General features: G+C 44.3%; 1 protein-coding gene across 1 annotated transcript in view; it reads left to right on the top strand.

The window, feature by feature from the left end:
* LOC127581280 (integrin alpha-E-like) overlaps positions 1 to 16300 on the top strand; it is a 345660-nt gene that overhangs the window by 238226 nt on the left and 91134 nt on the right. Inside the window, exons 22-23 of the mRNA XM_052035523.1 lie at positions 2624 to 2728; positions 13929 to 14008. Coding sequence (XP_051891483.1) covers positions 2624 to 2728; positions 13929 to 14008 — 185 coding nt within the window. The remainder of the gene's footprint in view (positions 1 to 2623; positions 2729 to 13928; positions 14009 to 16300) is intronic.

Raw genomic sequence — 16300 nt, 5'->3', positions numbered from 1 at the left:
TCCCCTCATGTTAGCCATTGTCACCCTGGGAAAAAGTCTCTGACTGTCCACTCAATCTATGCCTCTTATCTTGTACACCTCTATCAAGTCAGCTCTCATCCTACTTCTCTCCAAAGAGAAAAGCCCTAGCTCGCTCAACCTATCTTCATAAGACATGCTCTCCAATCCAGGCAATATCCTGGTAAATCTCTTCTGCACCCTCTTAAAGCTTCCACATCCTTCCTATAATGAGGCGACCAGAACTGAACACAATACTCCAAGTGTGGTCTAACCAGAATCCTATAGAGCTGCAACATCACCTCGCAGCTCTTGAACTCAATACCCTGACTAATGAAGGCCAACACTCCATATGCCTTCTTAACAACCCTATCGACTTGCGCGGCAACCTTGCGGGATCTGTGGACGTGGACCCCAAGATCCCTCTGTTCCTCCACACTGCTAAGAGTCCTGCCATTAACCTTGTATTCTGCCTTCGAATTCGATCTCCCGAAGTGTATCACTTTACACTTATCCGGGTTGAACTCCATCTGCCACTTCTCAGCCCAGCTCTGCATTCTATCAATATCCTGTTGTAATCTACAGCAACCTTCTACACTATCCACAACACCACCAACCTTTGTATCATCAGCAAACTCACTTATCAATGGTTTCCAGGATTATCCCTTTTCCCCTTCTTGAACATAGGAGTTACATTAACTACTTGCCATTCCTCTGGGACCTTGCCTGTGGCTAGAGAGGACATGGGGATCTAGGTCAAGGTCCCAGCAATCTCATCTCTTGCCTCTTTCAATAATCGAGGGTATATCCCATCACACCCACCTTAACCTTCTTCAAGAGTACCAACACTACCTCTTTCTTTATCTCAAAATGCCCTAGAATATTAGCACGCTCCAGACTGGTCTCACAATCTTTCACGTCCTTCTCCTTGATAAGTACGGATGCAAGGTACTCATGTCGGACCTCGCCCACATCCTTCGCTTCCAAGCACATGTTCCCTCCTTTATCCTTGAGTGATTCTACTTGTTATCGTCTTGTTTTTGATATATTTATAGAATCCCTTGGGTTTCACTTTAATCCTAATTGCCAAGGACATTTCGTGGCCCCTCCTGGCTCTCCTAATTCCCTTCTTGAGTTCTTTTTTAGCTTCTTTAAAGCCCTCAAGGGCTCCATTTGATTTTAGCTTCCTAAACCTTACATGTGCTTCCTAAACCTTACATGTGCTTCCTGTTTCTTTTTGACTAAGTTCACCACCTCTCTCGTCATCCAATGTTCCCTTACCTCATCCTTTTCTTCCTTCTTACTGTCACATACCTGTCCTGTACTCCATACAGTTGGTCTTTAAACACCCTCCAGATGCCAGATGTGTATGCCCAAAAACAGCTGTTACCAATTAATTCTCCCTAGCTTCTGCCTAATACTCTCATAATTTGCTCTGCTCCAATTTAATACCCCTCCACAAGGTCCAGCCTTATTCTTATAAGCCGCTGGCGAGGTCACATTTGGAGTATTGTGTTCAGTTTTGGTCACCCAGCTATAGGAAAGATGTCATTAAACTGGAAAGAGTGCAGAAAAAAATCAAAAGGATGTTGCCAGGACTTGAGAGACTGAGTTACAGGGAGAGGTTGGACAAGTAAGGAGCAAAGGAGACAAGTAAGGAGCAAAGGAGACTCCTTGGAGCAAAGGAGACTGAGAGGTGTATAACATCATGAGGGGCATAGACAGTGTGAATGCACTCAGTCTTTTTCTCAGGGTTAAGGAATCAAGAACTAGAGGGCATAGGTTTAGGGTGAGAGGGGAAAGATTTAATAGGAACTTGAGGAGCAACATTTTTACACAAAGGGTGGTATGTATGTGGAATGACCCACAAGAAATGGTTGAGCCAGAGGAAGTGGTTGAGTCAGGTACAATAACAACATTTAAAAGATAATTGGATAGATACATGGATAGTAAAGTTTTAGAAGGTTATGGGTCAAACACTGGCAAATGGCACTAGCTTGGATGGGCATCTTGGTCGGTGTGGACCAATTGGGCCGAAGGGCTTGTTTCTCTGCTGTATGACCCTATGACTCTTAACTCCTTTGACTGATTTTTTTCAACTTCTGAATGATATTTTCTGCTTTCACTTTTCATTCTCAGTATCTACAATTTTAGTGACCAATGAAAGTTAATTATTTGTATGCCTTGAGAATTTAGACTTAAAATAAAAGTAGAAAATGCTGGAAATGACAGGTTGGAGCATCTGTGGGTAATGAAACAGAATTACTGTTTTGGTTCACTGAGTTTTGATCATTATTTTTATTTTAATTGGTAGGCAGTACTGTTGTAGGTTGTCACTCCAGTTACTAATGAACAGAAAGAATGTTAAGAACAGATCAATTTCTGCACTTAAGGTTACAACATCTAGTCCCACCATCCCAACCATTAATAATGTTTAATGTGATAATTAAAGCTCCATTTCACATGAAAGTTTCATGCAACAGGAATAGTCTTGAGAGTCAAGATTCTATAATTGACTTACATTTATGGGAAAAAGGGTTAGAAATATGTCATGTCTGACTCTGCTAAAGACTGGTGAGGTATCATCATTTTGACCTGCCTTGTGTTTTTATGCTTAATTGGATAGACTTCACGACTCATTGATGTCAAGTGTACAGATCAAGAAACAGTAAGCTCCTTATCATTCTTAAATTGTGAGATTTCCCACCCAGTCTTCAAGAGGACTTCACAGGTAAGCAAAAAAAAACTCCATGTACACATTCACAATTTAAAATTAACAGATTTTTATTGGTTTTCATCTGAAATACGGATGTGTTCAGGAAGTGTATACATAGCTGGTCTTCCCATTATGTACATTCACATAAATATCTTTCCCCTCTGTGTGTATTCACATGCTATTTTCTCACATGTATACATCAAGATAAGCATACGCACAGATGTGCACAAGGGTATGTAACACATCAGTTACAACTTTGTACAGAGTCATAGAGCATTGAAACAGGCCCTTCAGCCCAATTGGTCCATGCTGACCAAGATTCCCATCTAAACTAGTCCCATTTGGCCCATATCCCTCCAAACCATCCCTATCCATGCACCTGTCCAAGTACCTTTTAAATGTTGTAAATGTAACTGCCTCAACCACTTCCTCTGGCAGCTCATTCCATATACTCACCACTCTCCCAGTGAAAAAGTTGCCCCGCAGGTTCCTATTAAATCTCTACCCTCTCACCTTAAAACCATGCCCTCTAGTTCTTGATTCCCCAACCCTGGGTAAAAGACTGTGCACACTCACCCTATGTATGTCCCTCATAATTTTATACACCTCTATAAGATCACCCCTCATTCTCCTATGGTCCAGTGAAGAAAGTCTCAATCTCTCAGTGGGCAAATTACTGGAGAAGATTCTGTGGTGGGCAAATTACCGGAGAAGATTCTTAGAAACAGGATTTATGGGCATTTGGAGAAGCATTGGCTGATTAGGGACAGTCAGCATGGCTTTGTGAGGGGCAGGTCATGCTTCACGAGCCTGATTGAATTCTTAGAGGATGTGACAAAGCACATCTCTACCTTCGTCAATGTGGATGTGGTGTACATGGATTTTAGTAAGGTGTTTGATAAGGTTCCTCATGGAAGGCTTATTCAGAAAGTCAGGAGATATGGCATCCAGGGAAACTTGGCTGTGTGGATTCAGAATTGGCGCGCTTATGGAAGACAGAGGGTGGTGGTAGATGGAGCGTATTCTGCCTGGAGGTCGGTGACCAGTGGTGTTCCACAGGGATCTGTGGATCCCTGCTCTTTGTGATTTTTATAAATGACTTGGATGAGGGTGAGGATATGGAAGGGTGGGTTAGTAAGTTTGCTGATGATATGAAGGTTGGTGGTGGTGTTGATAGTGTAGAAGGTTGCTGTAGATTACAACAGGATATTGATAGAATGCAGAGCTGGGTTGAGAAGTGGCAGATGGAGTTCAACCCAGAAAAGTGTGAAGTGATACACTTCGGGAGATTGAATTTGAAGGCAGAATACAAGGTTAATGGCTGGACTCTTAGCAGTGTGGAGGAACAGAGGGATCTTGGGGTCCACGTCTTCAAAGTTGCCGCACAAGTCGATAGGGTTGTTAAGAAGGCGCATGGAGTGTTGGCCTTCATTAGTCAGGGTATTGAGTTCAAGAGCCACGAGGTAATGTTGCAGCTCTATAGAACTCTGGTTAGACCACACAGAGTATTGTGTTCAGTTCTGGTCACCTCATTATAGGAAGGATGTGGAAGCTTTAGAGAGGGTGCAGAGGAGATTTACCAGGATGCTGCCTGGATTGGAGAGCATGTCTTATGAGGATAGGTTGAACGAGTTAAGGATTTTCTCTTTGGAGCGAAGGAGGATGAAAGGTGACTTGATAGAGGTGTACTAGATGATAAGAGGCATAGATCGAGTGGACAGTCAGAGACTTTTTCCCAGGGCGACAATGGCTAACACAAGGGGGTATAATTTTAAAGTGATTGAAGGAAGATTCAAGGGGGATGTCAGAGGTAAGTTTTTTTACAGAGAGTGGTGGGTGTGTAGAATGCACTGCTGGCAGAGGTTGTGGGGGAAGATACATTAGGGACATTTAAGAGACTCTTAGATAGCCACATGAATGATAGAGAAATGGAGGGTATGTGGGAGGGAAGTGTTAGATAGATCTTAGAGAAGTATCAAATGTCGGCATAACATCATGGGCCGACGGGCCTGTACTGTGCTGTAATGTTCTATGTTCTCTCTCCATAACTCTTCCCTCGAGTCTCAGCAACATCCTCATAAACCTCCTCTGTATTCTTTCCAGCTTAATGGCACCTTTCCTATAGCAGGATGACCAAAATTGAGCACAATATTCCAAATGCAGTCTCACCAACGTCTGTACAGCTCCAATATAATATGTACTCAATGGCCTGACTCAAAGGCCAGCTTGCCAAAAGCCTTCTTCACCATCCTGTCTACCTGTGACACCACCTTCAGGGAACCATGTACTTGTATTCCTAGACTCCTCTGTTCTGCAACACTTACTGAGGCCCTAGCATTGACTGTGATAGTTCTCATTTGTCTTCCCAAAATGCTACACATCACGTTTATCCGAATTAAACTCCATTTGCCATTCCTCTGCCCACTTACCCAGCTGATCAAGATCCCTCTGTAAATCCTGACAACCATCTTCACTGTCAATGACACCACATATTTTAGTGTCATCTGCAAACTTACTAACCTTGCCTTGTACATTCTAATGCAAATCATTGATATAGATGACAAATTGCAATAGGCCTAGCACCGAGCCCTGGGGAGCACCACTATTCATGTGCCTCCAGTCCAAAAAACAACCTTCCACTATCACTCTCTGCTTCCTACCATTAAGCCAATTGTATATCCAGTTAGCTAGCTCTCCCTGGATCACATGCGACCTAACTTTCCGTAGCAGCTTTCCATGCAGAACCTTATTAAAGGCTTTGCTGAAGTCCATATAGACCACGTCTATCACCCTATCCTTATCAATATTCTTGGTCACTTCTTCTAAAAACTCAAACAAATTCATGAGACATGATCTCCCACACACAAAACCATGCTGACTATTGCTAATCAACCCCTGTCTTTCCAAATGCTTGTATATCTTATCCCTCAGAATCCCATCTAATAACTTACCTACCACAGATGTTAGGCTTACTGGTTTATAGTTCCCAGGTTCTTTGCAGCCCTTCTTAAATAAAGGCACAACATCAGCCACCCTCCAGTCTTCTGACACTTCACCCATCACTAATGATGATGCATATATAAGGCATTTGACAAGGTTCCCCATGGTGGGCTCATCCATAAAGTCACGAGGCATGGGATCCATGGAGACTTGGCTGCATGGACTCGGAATTGGTTTGCCCGCAGAAGGCAGAGGGTGGTAATAGATGAGGAGTATTCTACCTGGAGGTCGCAAATTGGTAGGGTGGTTAAGAAGGCGTATGATGTGCTGGCCTTCATTAGTCAGGCAATTGAATGCAAGAGCCATGAGGTAATATTGCAGCTCTACAAAACTCTGGTTGGACCACACTTAGAGCACTGTGTTCTGCTATGGTCACCACATTATAGCAATTCCTCCTTAAGCTTCCCACAGTGTTCTTGGATATACCTGATCAAGCCCTGGAGATTGATATATCTTCATATGTTTTAAGACATCCAATAACTCCTCTGCTATAATGCACACTATCCCCAAGACCTCCCCATTAACTATCTCAAAGTCTTCATGTCCTTCTCCACAGTAACAACAGAAGAGGAATATTCATGAAAGCATCTCACATCTCCTGCAGCTAAACAGGTTCCACTTTCGTCTTTGAAGGGCCCTATTCTCTCCCTAGTTATTCCTTTTCCCTTTAATATAAAATCTCTTTGGATTCTCCTTAATCTTCTCTGCTAAAGCTATCTTATGTCCTCCTTTTTCCTTACCAGAACCTCAAGATTCCTCATCATCCAGGGTTCTCTACTCCTGCCAACTTTGCCCTTCACTCTACAGGAACTTTGAATTTAACAATGCTTTTAATTTAGAAAAAAAAGCCTCATGGCCTTACATTGTAGCACAATCAGAAATAAATAGATGTAGAGGACATAAAGTTAAGAATAAAATATTATGTCAATAAAGGTAATTTGGATGAAGAAATGATGAAAAAGGCAGAGAGAAAGAAGGATTTAAGAAGAGAATTCTGGAAACTTAGTGTGGATGGTTAAAATGTGCCTGAATAACATAGTGGGAAGCCAGGGAAGAAATTGCAGGGCCCCCTGAGGAGATATTTGTATCATCAATAGCTTTTAGTTCCCCTTCCCTGGGAAAAAGACCATGTGTGTTCACCTTATCTATACCCCTTATGATTTTATACACCTTGTAAGGTCACCCCTTAATCTCCTGCGTTCCAAGGAATAAAGTCCTAGCCTGCCCAACCTCTCTCAGACCCTCAAGTCTTGGTAGCATCCTCGTAAATCTTCTCTGCACTCTTTCCAGTTTAATGATGTCTTTCCTATAGCAGGGCAACTAAAACTGTACACAACACTTCAAGTGCAGTTTTACCAACGTCTTCTACAACTGCATCATAACACCCCATCTCTTATACTCAATGCCCTGATTAATGAATGCTAGTGTGCCAAACGCCTTCTTCACCACCCTGTCTACCTATGATGCCGCTTTCAGTGAACAATGTACTGGTACTCCTAGGTCCCTCTGTTCCATAACCCGCCCCGGGATCTGACCTGGATGGTGGAAAGGTATGCAAGGAGACTGTGAGGAAGGATAGGCAGTGGATAGGGCATAAATGCTGTCAGTTGGATCGGTTGAAATGTGTTTGCTTTAATGCGAGATTAAGAATAAGGGTGATGAATTTAGAGCAGGCATCAGCACAATGTTGTGGCCATTACAGAGACTTGGCTATCGCAAGGGCAGGATTGGCTACTTGATGTTCTGGGATTTAGATGTTTCAAAAGGGAAAGGGAGGAAGGTAAAAGGGGGGGTGGGTGGGAGTGGCATTGCTAATCAGGGATAGTATCACAACTGCAGAAAGGGAGGACGTAGTGGAGGGATTGTCAACTGAGTCAGTGTGGGTGGAAGTCAGAAACAGGAAGGGAGCAATCACTCTATTGGGAGTATTCTATAGGCCCCCATTAGCCACCAGGACACTGAGGAGCAGATAAGTAGGCAGATTTTGGAAAGGTGCACAAATAACAGGGTTGTTGTCATGGGTGACTTCAACTTCCCTAATACTGATTGGCACCTCCTTAGTCCAAAAGGTTTAGATGGGGCTGAATTTGTGAGGTATCCAGGAAGGATTCCTGACACAGTATGTGGACAAGTCGACTAGAGAGGCCATACTGGATCTAGTACTAGGCAATGAACCTGGTCAGGTGACAGACCTCTTGGTGGGTGAGCATTTCTGGGATAGTGACTGCAACTCCCTGATCTTTAGCATTGCCGTGGACAAGGGCAGGAGCAGACAATATAGGAAAAGTTTTAATTGGGGGAGGGCTAATTACGATGGTATAAGGCAGGACGTTGGGAGTGTAAATTGGGAACAGATGCTCTTGGGGAAATGCATGGCAGAAATGTGGAGACTATTTGGGGAACACTTACATTGGGTTATGGATAGGTTTGTCCCACTGAGACAGGGAAAGGGTGGTAGGGTAGAGGAACCATGGTTGACAAGGGAGGTGAAACATTTAGTCAAGAGGAAAAAGGAAGCATACTTAAGGTTTAGGAAGCAAAAATCAGGCAGGGCTCTTGAGAATTATTAGGTAACCAGGAAGGACCTTAAGGAGGGACTTGGGAGAGCTGGAAGGGGACATGAGAAGGCTTTGGCGAGAAGGATTAAGGAAAACCCCAAGGCATTCTACACATACGTGAAGAACAGGAGGATGACTAGAGTGAGGGTAGGACCGCTCAGGGATAAAGAGGGAAATGTGCCTGGAGGCAGAAGAGGTAGGGGAGGTCCTTAACGAATAGTTTGCTTCAGTATTCACCAGGTAGAGAACTTTGATGACTGTGAGATCAGCGTAGAACAGGCTAATGTGCTGGAGCATGTTGAGGTTAAGAAAAGAGGTAGTGTTGGAGCTTCTGAAACATTAGGATAGATAAGTCCCTGAGGCTGGACGGGATATACCCTAGGTTACTATGGGAAGCGAGGAAAGAGAATGCTGGGACGTTGATGATGATATTTATGTCCTCCCTGGCCACAGGAGTGGTACCAGACGATTGGAAGATGGCAAATGTTGTTCCCTTGTTCAAGAAAGGTAATGGGAATTATAGGCCAGTGAGTCTTACATCAGTAATAGGCAAACTATTGGAGAGGATTCTTAGGGATAGGATTTATGAGCATTTGGAGAAGTATAGTCTTATTAGGGATAATGAGCATGGCTTTGTGAGGGGCAAATCGTGCTTCACAAGCCTAATTGAGTTTTTCAAGGAGGTGACAAAACAAATTGATGAAGGTAGGTCAATGTGGTTGGTGTTTGACAAGGTTCGCCATGGTAGGGTCATCCAGAAAGTCATGAGACATGGGGATCCACGCATGGATTCAGAATTGGCTTGCCCACAGAAGGCAGAGGGTGGTAGTAGATGCAGGGTATTCTGCCTGGAGGTTGGTGACTAGTGGTGTTCCTCAGGGATCTATTCTGGGACCCCTTCTCTTTGTGATTTTTGCATATGACTTGGATGAGGAAGTGGAAGGGTGGATTAGTAAGTTTGCAGATGACACGAGGTTGGAGGTGTTGTGGATAGTGTAGAAGGTTGTCGTAGGTTACAATGGGATATAGACAGGATGCAGAGTTGGGTGGAGAGTTCACTTCGGAAAAGTGTGAAGTGATATACTTTGGAAGAATGAACTTGAACGCAGAGTACAAGGTTAATGGCAGGATTCTTAGCAGTGTGGAGGAACAGAGGGATCTTGGGGTCCAAGTCCATAGATCCCTCAAAGTTACCACGCATGTAGATAGGATGGTTAACAAGGCGTATGGTGTGCTGGCCATTAGTCAGGGGATTGAGTTCAAAAGCCATAGATAGAGTCATAGAGTACTACTGCACAGAAACAGACCCTTCGGCCCTTCCAGTCCAAGCTAACCTGATCTTCTGCCTAGTCCCATCTACCTGCACCCAGACCATATCCCTCCAAACCCCTCCCATACATGTACCCATCCAAACCTCTCTTATATGTTGCAATTGAACCCACATCTACCACTTCCCCTGGCAGCTTATTCCATGCTCACACCGTCCTCTGAGTGAAGAAGTTTCCCCTCTGTTTCACCTTATATATTTCACCTTTCACCCAAAACCTATGACCTCTAGTTCTAGTCTCACCCAATATTAGGGGCAAAAACCTGCATGCATTCACCTTATCTATACCCCTCATAATTTTGTATACCTCTATAAGAACTCCCCTCATTCTCCAGAGAATAAAGACCGAACCTATTCAACCTTTCCCTATAACCCAGTTCCTCAGGTCCTAGCAACATCCTTGTAAATTTTCCCTGCACCCTTTCAAGCTTATTGATATCTTTTCTGCAGGTAGGTGACCAGAACTGCACACGATACTCTAAATTCAGCCTCATCAATGTCCTGTACAACTTCAACATAACACCCCAACTTCTGTACTCAGTGCCCTGATTTATGAAGGCCGAAGTGCCAAAAGGTCTCTTTTCGACCCTATCTACCTGTGACGTCACTTTCAAGGAAATATGGATCTGTATTCCTGGGTCCCTTTGTCCTACCATACACCTCAGAGCCCTACCATCCACTGTGTATGTCTTACCCTGGTTTGTCCTCTCAAAATGCAACACCTTGCACTTGTCTGCATTAAATTCCATCAGCCATTTCTCAGCCAACTTTCCCAGCTGGTTAAGATCACACTGCAATCTTTGATAGCCTTCCTCGCTGTCCACTATGCCACCAATCGTGGTGTCATCTGCAAATTTGCTGATCCAGTTTACCACATTATGAGCCGTGAGGTAATGTTGCAGCTCTATAAAACTCTGGTTGTACTACACTTACCTCACAGGACAGTAGAATCCACTCCAGCTCTTCCAAGCTTACCTCCCAGTCCAGGTGGATCCACTCCAGATCTTCCAAGTCTGTTCTCTGGCAATCACTTACCTGCCATTCCAGGTGAATCCGCTCCGGGTCTTCAAAGTCTAGCAAGGAGGAGATACTTACCATCCAGTCCAGGGGAATCCACTCCAGGTCTGACCCTAAACAATAACTTACCTGGTGGCTCCACTTCAGGACCGAAGAGTCACCGCTGCATATCTCGGAAACATGGCAAGAGGGCTGGGCTGCAGGCGAGGCTGAAACAACATGGTTACAAGACACCCCTCCCCAGCTTACTGCTAGCTAACGTCCAGTCTATTGAGAACAAAGTTGATGAACTAAGGGCAAGCCTGACCTACCAAAGAGAACTGAGCGACTGTTGTGTACTATGTCTCACTGAAATGTGGCTCACACCTGCCTCACCTGACTCTGCTATTCAACCTGACGGCTTCTCGATATTCATCGAATGGACCGTACAGAGTCATCAGGCAAAGTTAAAGGTGGAGGGGTCTGCTTCTTAATCAATAACCTGTGGTGCTCGGACGTGACGATCCTGGCGAGCTCCTGCTCACCCAGCCTGGAATATCTAACGGTGAAGTGTTGACCATTCTATCTGCCAAGGGAGTTCGCTTCAGCTATCCTGATGGCAGTCTACATCCCACCACAGATGGACATGAAGCCTGCACTCAGTGAGCTATACTCCGTGGTCAACAATCTTGAGACAGGATACCCTAAGGCCCTCTTCATCATCGCGGGGGACTTCAATCAGGCCAACCTCAGGAGTGTGTTACCAAAATACTATCAGCACATCTCCTGCTCCACCGGGGGCACCGACACCCTTGACCACTGCTATACAACCATCAAAGATGCCTTCCGAGCCACCCCTCATCCTCACTTTGGGAAATTAGACCACCAGGCTGTGCTCCTTCTCCCTGCATACAAACAGAAGCTGAAATGGGAGGATCCGGTACAGAGAGTCGTGCAATGCTGGTCTGAGGAGCTTCTATGTGACAGACCATGTTCAAAGACTCAGCTGCCAGCCTTGATGAGTATGCCACCACCATCACAGACTTTATCAGCAAGTGTGTGGAGGACTGTGTACCAAAGAGGACAATACGTGTGTTCCCAAACAGGAAGCCATGGATGAACCGGGAGATCCACTCCCTACTGAAGGAGAGGACCACTGCACACAAATCTGGTGATCCTGATCTGTACAAGAAAGCGAGGTATGACCTTCGTAAAGCTATAAGGGATGCCAAGAGGCAATACCAACTCAAAATAGAGTCCCTGACCAGCCGCCAGTTATGGCAGGGCTTACATTGCCATAACAGGCTACAAGACGAAGTCAGGCTGCATAGCTAACAACAGCGTATCCCTTCCTGATGAACTTAACACGTTCTATGCACATTTTGAACAAAGAGGAAGTGGATTGTCACCATCCACTCTGACAGCCACCAACGCAGCTGAACCTGTGGTCACAGTGGAAGACGTAAGATCAGTCTTCCGAAGAGTGAACACGAGAAAAGCACCTGGCCCAGATGGTGTCCTGGGCTGCATGCTCAGATCTTGTGCTGATCAGCTGGCAGAAGTATTTGTGGACATATTCAAAACTCTGGTTGTACCACCCTTTGACTCTCACAAACTTTTACCGATGCACCATAGGAATCATCCTATCTGGATGTATCACGGCTTGGTATGGCAACTGCTCTGCCCAAGACTGCAAGAAGCTGCAGAGAGTTGTGAACACAGCCCAGCGCATCACGGACACCAGTCCCCCCTCCTTGGATTCTCATTGGTCTTTACCTCTCATTGTCTTGGTGTAGCAGCCAGCATAATCAAAGACCCCACCCACCTGGGACATTCTCTCTTCTCTACTCTTCCATCGGGTAGAAGATACAGGTGCCTGAGGGCACGTACCACCAGACTTAAGGACAGCTTCTACCCCACTGTGATAAGACTATTGAACAGTTCCCTTATACAATGAGATGGAAAATGACCTCACGATCTACCTTGTTGTGACCTTGCACCTTATTGCACTGCACTTACTCTGTAGCTGTGACAATTTACTCTGTACTGTTTTTTTTACCTGTACTACATCAATGCACTCTGTACTGACTCACTGTAACTGCACTGTGTAATGAATTGACCTGTAAGATCGGTTTGTAAGACAAGGTTTTCACTGTACCTCAGTACAAGTGACAATAATAAACCAATACCAATACCAATACTTAGAGTATTGTGTTCAGTTCTGGTCACCTCATTATAGGAAGGATGTGAAAGCTTTAGAGAGGGTGCAGAGGAGATTTATCAGGATGCTGCCTGGATTAGAGAACATGTCTTATGAGGTAAGGTTGAGTGAGCTGGGTCTTTTCTCTTTGAAGCGATGCAGGATGAGAGGCGACTTGATAGAGATGTATAAGATTATGAGGGGCATAGATAGAGTGGACAGCCAAGCACCCTTTCCCCAGGGTGGCAATGGCCAATACCAGAGGATTTCAATTTAAGGTCAGAGGAGGAAAGTTTAGGGAAGATGTCAGAAGTAAGTTTTTTTAAAAAAGAGAGAGGTGGGTGCCTGGAACACACTGCTGGGTTTGGTGGTAGAGGCTGATACAATAAGGACATTTAAAAGACTCTTAGATAGGTACATGGATGTCAGAAAAATGGAGTGTTATGGGCTGTGTACTAGGGAAGGGTTGGATTGATCGTGGAGTAGGTTCATATCAATCGCCACAACATCATGGGCCGAAGGGCCCGTACTATGCTGTACTGTTCTATGTTCATCCTTTGAAGGGAAAGCCGCAACATGAAATGCGTGGACTCATTGGGCCGAAAGGGCCTGTTACCACGCTGTAAATAAACTTTAAAAAAAATACTTTTTCCCACAGAGGATGCTTCAGACTTGAACAACATCCAGGTAGAAAAAGGTAGTCAGATATTGGTATAACAGAAGTGGTAACTTTTTCCCTTAGATAATGTGATTTTAAATGGTGTAAATCCATAGTGAGTGTCATCAGAGAGTTTCATAACAAGGATATATACATACAATATCCATTGTTCAATCCACTGGACAAAAGTACACAAGTAATGTACCATCTGACTCAGACAATGGCAAATTGTGACAGGTGTGCCAAGTTTAGTGACTGGGAATTTACATTGCAAGTTTTCTATTGCTGCACTTATATAATTTCTAGTGCCACTCTTTTGTTGCCTTTTTTTCTTTTTTAAGTATTAGTTTAATGCTGCCTCCCATATTGTTTTAGATTCAAAGTTCGTTTAATAGTGCCATATATTCCTCTAATCTGCTACTTCTACTGGATTTAATCTTTTTTTTACACTAGTAACATTTTGTTTTGATCAATAGGCAGAGCTGACTATTTCTTGGGATCTTGCAACAGCTCCATTTAAAGAGAAATTTGCAGCCATCAGCGTCAATGTCAACAAGTAAGGAATCAAACATTATTTGTCATTTTTAATATTCTGATAAAATTTGTTTTTAACTGTATCTTGAATGTTTTCCTATTCAGCATCACAGCAACTCTACACCAGATTAAGGGAATAAGAGTCCATATACACCCGACAATTCCTTTACCTTAACCTTGGTGAATGTGTGAGGTGTCCACAGTTCAGTAAGAACAACCTCACCGAAATCTGCTCCTAGCCCCGTTCAGCTTGTGTGATATATTGTGTTTGTTTATATTTATATATTTATATATAAGGTCCCATCACCCATCCCTGTGTTGCACCACTTTTTGAAAAAGGGGACAACATTAGGTATCCTCCATTTTAATTCCACTTCCCATTCCCACACCAACATGTCTGTCCATGGTCTTCTCCACTGCCAAGTTGAGGCTAGATGCAGATTAGAGGAACAGCGCCTCATATTCCGCCTTGGTAGTCTCCAACCTGACGGCATGAACATTGATTTCTCTAACTTCTGGTATACACTCCCCTCTGTTCCCCCCCTTTTTATCCCACCAGTCCCATCACCCCTTCTCTTTCCCCTCCCTGCCCTCTCGATCTGCCCCTCACCCACACATTCCTCCCTCCGGTTCCCCTCCTCACTTCCTTCCCTTTATTCCATAGTCCACTGTCCTCTCCTATCAGATTCCATCTTCATCAGCCCTTTGTCACTTCCACCTATCATCTCCCAGCTTCTTATATCATTCCCAGTCTCCCCCTGCCTCACCTGCCTATCTTTCACCCTAACACCTGGATTCACCTATCACCTGCCAGCTCTTGCTCCACCCCCAGCCCCCTTCCTTTTATATTGGCTTCTCCCCTCTTTCTTTCCAGTCCTGATGAAGGGTCTCGACCCGAAACGTCGACTGTTTATTTCACTCCATAGATGCTGCCTGACCCACGGAGTTCTTCCAGCATTTTATGCTTTAGCTGTCTTCCAGTCTTCTGGTGCCTCACCTGTGGCTAACAAAGATGCAGATATCTCCGTAAGAGCCCCAGCAATCTCCTTTCTTGTCTCCCTTAGCATCTTTGGATAGATCCTGTCTGGCTCTGGTCATCTATCCACCCTAATATGGTCTAATATTTCTAGCACTTCCTCCTCTTGATGCATAAGTACTCCAGAATACCAGTGTAGCCCTCCCTCAACTCATCAGCCTCCACATTTTCTCCCTGGTGAATACCAATGAAAAATATTCATTTAGGATCTTGCTCATATCCCATAGCTTCATGAATAAGATTACCCACTGATCCCTGAAGAGGCCCGTTCCTTCCTTAGCGCCCCACTTGTTTCTAATATACTTATAATGCATAAGGGTATATAAATCCTTGGGGCCTGATTAAGTGTATCCTAGGACATTGTGGGAAGCTGGGGAAGAAACTGCAGGGCCCCTTGCAGAGATATGTGTATCATCGATAGGCCATGGGTGAGGTGCCAGAGGACTGGAGGGTGCCTAACATTGTTCCTTTATTTAAGAAAGGCTGCAAGGAAGAGCCTGGTGGGTAAGTAGAGGCTGATACAATAGGGAAATTTAAAATACTCTTTGATAGCCACATGGATATAAGGAAAATGGAGGGTTATGGGCTGGTAGGAGGGAAGGGTTAGATTGATCAAGGAGTAGGTGTTTATGTAGGTTGGCACAACATCAAGGGTCGAAGGGCCCGTACTGTGCTGTACTGTTTTATGTTCCATGTAAATGGTAGGGTCCTAAGGAGTGCCGTAGAACAGAGACCTAGGGCTGCCGTTCCATAGTCCCTTGAAAGTGGCGATACAGGTAGACAAGGTGACAAAGAAGACGTTTGGCATGCTTGCCTTCATTGGTCAGGATATTGAGTACAGGAGTTGGGGACATCATGTTACAGCTGTAAAAGACATTGGTGAAACCACACTTGGTGTACTATGCACAGTTCTGGTGACCACATTACAGGAAGGATGTCATTAAACTGGAAAGGGTGCAGAAAAGATTTATGAGGATGTTACTGGTTTGAGTTATGAGAAGAGTCTGGATAGGCTGGGGCTTTTATCCTGGAGCATAGGAGGCTGAGGGGTAACATTACAGAGGTTTATAAAATCATAAGAGGCATAGTTACAGGTAAAGAGCCAAAGTCTTTTCCCCAAGGAAGGGGAGTCCAAGACTAGAGGACATAGGTTTAAAGTGAGAGAAGAAAGGTTTGAAAAGGACCTGTGAAATTTAAAAGGCATTTGGACAGTTACATGGACAGGAAAGGTTTAGAGGGATATTGGCCGAACATGGGCAAATGGGACTAACTCAGTCA

This window comes from Pristis pectinata, chromosome 21 (assembly GCF_009764475.1).
Source record: "Pristis pectinata isolate sPriPec2 chromosome 21, sPriPec2.1.pri, whole genome shotgun sequence".
Taxonomy (NCBI): domain Eukaryota; kingdom Metazoa; phylum Chordata; class Chondrichthyes; order Rhinopristiformes; family Pristidae; genus Pristis; species Pristis pectinata.
The sequence above is the reverse complement of the archived record's forward strand: the minus strand, read 5'-3'. Positions and strand labels throughout refer to the sequence as shown.